The 3,777-nt window shown below is 40.3% G+C and overlaps 1 protein-coding gene across 1 annotated transcript in view; it reads right to left on the bottom strand.

The window, feature by feature from the left end:
• Window positions 1-2,423, bottom strand: part of LOC114624399 (cytoplasmic dynein 2 heavy chain 1-like) — a gene marked incomplete at its 5' end in the record, with an annotated part of 59,363 nt that extends 56,940 nt beyond the window's left edge. The window contains 2 exons of the mRNA XM_028771360.1: window positions 1,266-1,338; window positions 2,292-2,423. Coding sequence (XP_028627193.1) covers window positions 1,266-1,338; window positions 2,292-2,423 — 205 coding nt within the window. The remainder of the gene's footprint in view (window positions 1-1,265; window positions 1,339-2,291) is intronic.
• Between the last annotated feature and the right edge of the window lie 1,354 nt (window positions 2,424-3,777).

Here is a 3,777-nt window from a genome sequence, read left to right as displayed (position 1 = left end):
GCACAAGGATGGACAGAGCCGCACCTGTGCACAAGGATGGACAGGGCTGTACCTGTGCACAAGGATGGACATCAACTGTTAGACAAGAATGTGAGTGAGAAGTCATGACATCTGAAGGGAAGACAGAAAAGACCATGTGATGTATTAAGGATGCTTGGGAAGAGAGATGTCAGCAAAGGTTTGCACAAGAAAAGTCCTATGGCTTAATATGTCCAGGACACTCTAGCTGCTCTGAGGACAACTGAAGCTGAGAAGAGGACAGAAAGGGCTGCCACCTCACTCATACCACAGTGACTCAGAAAAGGGACAGGCCGTGAGGGATGAGACAAGTGGACTCTGACATACTATGGAACAGCTAAGGTGACAGCTTGGGGTGACAATTTACTTAAGTTGTAGTCATAAAGTAAATAAACTCAGAATAAGTTTTGGAAATAGAACTTAAAACATCCGCAAGTAAAATCTAAGGAGGATACGGTGAGAGAAGTAAATTTGGGAATTTTTAATCTAAGCAGTCAATTAGATGCTTAGATAGAAAAATAGGATGTTTCAACCGAACTAAAATTGTGCTATCCATTAGGCATTCATAGAAAACAACAGACAAGTGCTTAGTAACAGGAGCTAGGATCCCAGCTCCAAGGGCAAGGATTCCAGGTGTGCTCTATGACACCAGCTGTTTTCATACTTAACCACTTTTACTAAATTTTGCTACAGAAAGGGAATTATTTCCACGTGAGTAATTTGTAAAACTTTTTTGGACAATACTCTCTGATAAGCTGAAAAAATACTACAATCTCAAAAGCAAGCAAATTGAGAATATTTTTTTAGATATGCTTTCAAAAATTACTAATTTTGAAGGCTATATTGCTGTAAATATTTTATTGTAGTTGTACAATTTTTCCATTTGAGCCTGAGGTAGTATCTATGAAGTACAATCTTGCCATTAATATTTGAATGCATTCTTTTTCACCCTTATAACAAATAAAAATGAAAAAACAATTCCACAAGAAAATATTTTTTAAAAGTTCAGTATTTTTACCAAAGTATGTCAGTTATGTATTAAATTTAATTAAACACTGAGTATGATTATGTCCAATGTCCAACAAGGAAAAGTATATTCTAGCTAAGTGGCAATTATAAGTCATATGAATGATAAAAACAAATAATGAAAGACCCTAAAGCATTTCTACTAAGGTTAGCATAAAATGAAATGTAAGTTCAAACAGTCATCAGGTTGAAGATTAGACTTTGAAGAGGGCTGTATTTACCCAGAGTCTTGCAGGCAAACAGAGCCATGGCACTCTGCAGTCTGTCTGGCCGCAGAGCCTGAACTACAAGAACCTATAAAACAAAATGGAGAATTTTATAAATAGATGTTTCTCAGGATCATTAAATAAACAACAGTCAATGATTACTAATTGATGTTTACAGAAATACACAAGTAACCACTGTTGCATAGTATTTACCAGGCTTGAAACTGTCACAATAGGTATGAACCAAGACTTCCCTTTTGTGTCAAAAATTCCTTAAAGCTGTTATGTAAAGTAAGCAGAGGGTGAGTGAGCTATGTCTTCCAGATCCCATGAAGAACCCAATGGGCTCTGAAGATGGTGGCGTGAACGGTTAGCATCTGGCAGTTGCTTGTTGGACATCTGCATTCTATTTTCTGCTGAGTCCTGTGTGTCTATAATACTGCTTTCATGTGTAAATGTTCATTTTCAGATGGTCTGTTGTTTGGTTTAAACACATCTGCTGAGATAGCACTCACTGCACACACACACACACACACACACACACACACACACACACACACACACAGAAAACCAGAATGAATTAGCTCCCATAATGGACATCTTGGAGAAGAAGGCTATTCCCCAGGGCAACAGTTGCTAGAGCCATTTGCCCAGATCAAATGTACCCACCAAGAGATCTTATCACCTCTTTTGAAATATAATTTTTAAAGTTCCTTTTCCTTCACATTAAATTCTCTCCATAGATACAACTTAGATAAAATAAGTGAATGAAGAATCTATACCATTTATAGTGTAGTTCCTTTTAAAAAGACCTCTTTTCCTATTGAAGGATCCTACTTGGACCAGAGACAGAGGACAAGGGGTACAGGGTAATACCCACATAGAATGCTGCCAGGGCTCTGTCTGGGTAAGGTAGCCATGGCATGTGGATGAAGGTTACACAGTACACTAAAAGCGAAGCTTTTACTTAAACAGCATCTTAAGGACAAGAGAAATTCACAGTGTGATTTTGTTCTGCACTTGGATAACAATACATTTTACCTGCTGAAATAAGGAAACCTTCTTTGCAAGAATTGATGGAAACTCCTGCTCACACATCGAGTGATGATAATAAGTACGCCAAAGTGCCCCGTCTTCAAAGCAGAGTGTCTGGTAGAGACCAGGGAGAGAGATCTAAAACAGAAATTACCACGTTAGGAGCTGCAGCCATGTGACAAGAACTTCAAGAGAAAAGGAAACTGATACAGAGACACTTATTACTTCTCTGCTCTCTGTGATGATGTGTCTCATCCTCCATAGGTCAGTAAGGTGAACTCAACAAGACTAGAGCCAGTAAAGCACTCCTAAGGATTATATCAATCAGTAGTCATAAGAAATACTTTCTATACATTGTACCTAGCTATGTCCACCATCATCAAAACCAGGGGCAAGTCCTAGGGACAGCACAACTGAGCACATGTTAAGTTCCAAGACTATCTCCGGCAACAAGGATGCTCTTTGTAACCAAACTTTGCTATGGGGCTACTGAGGGCCTCAGTTGGTTTCAGTTTCAGCCTTAGGCCCCAAGACTTTCTTTACAAGTTTTATCAAGACACTTCTACAGCAGCTTAGCAAGCATCCCTACCCTTAGTCTCTTATGCAGGCTCTCCCTCTCACTTATGAGCACCGTCACCAAGAATCATGCAAAGTAAGTTGAACCAGAATTCTTTACTTCTTTAGCTGCAATTGGCTCTTGGGGACTTAACATCCAGCAAATCCACTTAGTTTTGCCTTAGGCAATATCACCTCTCAGAAATTTACCCAAATATATCCATTCCCTCTATCTCAATGATCGCTAGTCCCCAACTTCTTCCATGATGCACAATATGATATGAACAGTAACAGGAAGTGTAAATCTGTATAGAAGGATGCTTTCTTTTAAAACAATGGAAGACCTGTTTCTGTAAGCGTAGAAACTTCATGCATAGAATCATGTATCAAGAATGTTAGGGCCGCCCCTGCCTGGTCCTTTGTGCTGGGGCAGACACAGAATCGGTCTGCTCCTGTCCTGTGGAGATACTGAATTCTGAGTCATCCTAGAAGAGTCACTGCACTCAGAGCAGCCGTCCTTTGGGCTGGGGCCAACAAAAAGTCTGTCTGCCCCTGTCCTGTGGAGATACTGAATCCTGAGTCATCGAGGAGCCACTGCACTCAGAGCAGAAGGATTTCCAGATCCAAGAGGTGGCCTGAGTCCCAGGAGTTCTTCCACACAGGAAATTAGGAGCATATGACCACAGAGACATCTGGACAATGAGGAGCTCTGCAACAAGCAAGATAACTGGAAATACAGACTCCAGTCTTACACAGTGAGAGCACGTAACACTAGAGTTAACCAGATGGCGAAAGGCAAGCGCAACAACATAAGCAACAGAAACCAAAGTTTCTTGGCATCATCAGTACCCAGTTCTCCCAATATACCAAGCCCTGAACACCCCATCACACCTGAAAAGCAGGATTCAGAATTAAAATCACTTCTCATGATGATGAT

Source organism: Grammomys surdaster, unplaced genomic scaffold (genome assembly GCF_004785775.1).
Source record: "Grammomys surdaster isolate TR1022 unplaced genomic scaffold, NIH_TR_1.0 206, whole genome shotgun sequence".
NCBI classification, from domain to species: Eukaryota; Metazoa; Chordata; class Mammalia; order Rodentia; family Muridae; genus Grammomys; species Grammomys surdaster.
Note: the sequence above shows the minus strand (reverse complement) of the source record. Positions and strands in the feature narration are given on the sequence as shown.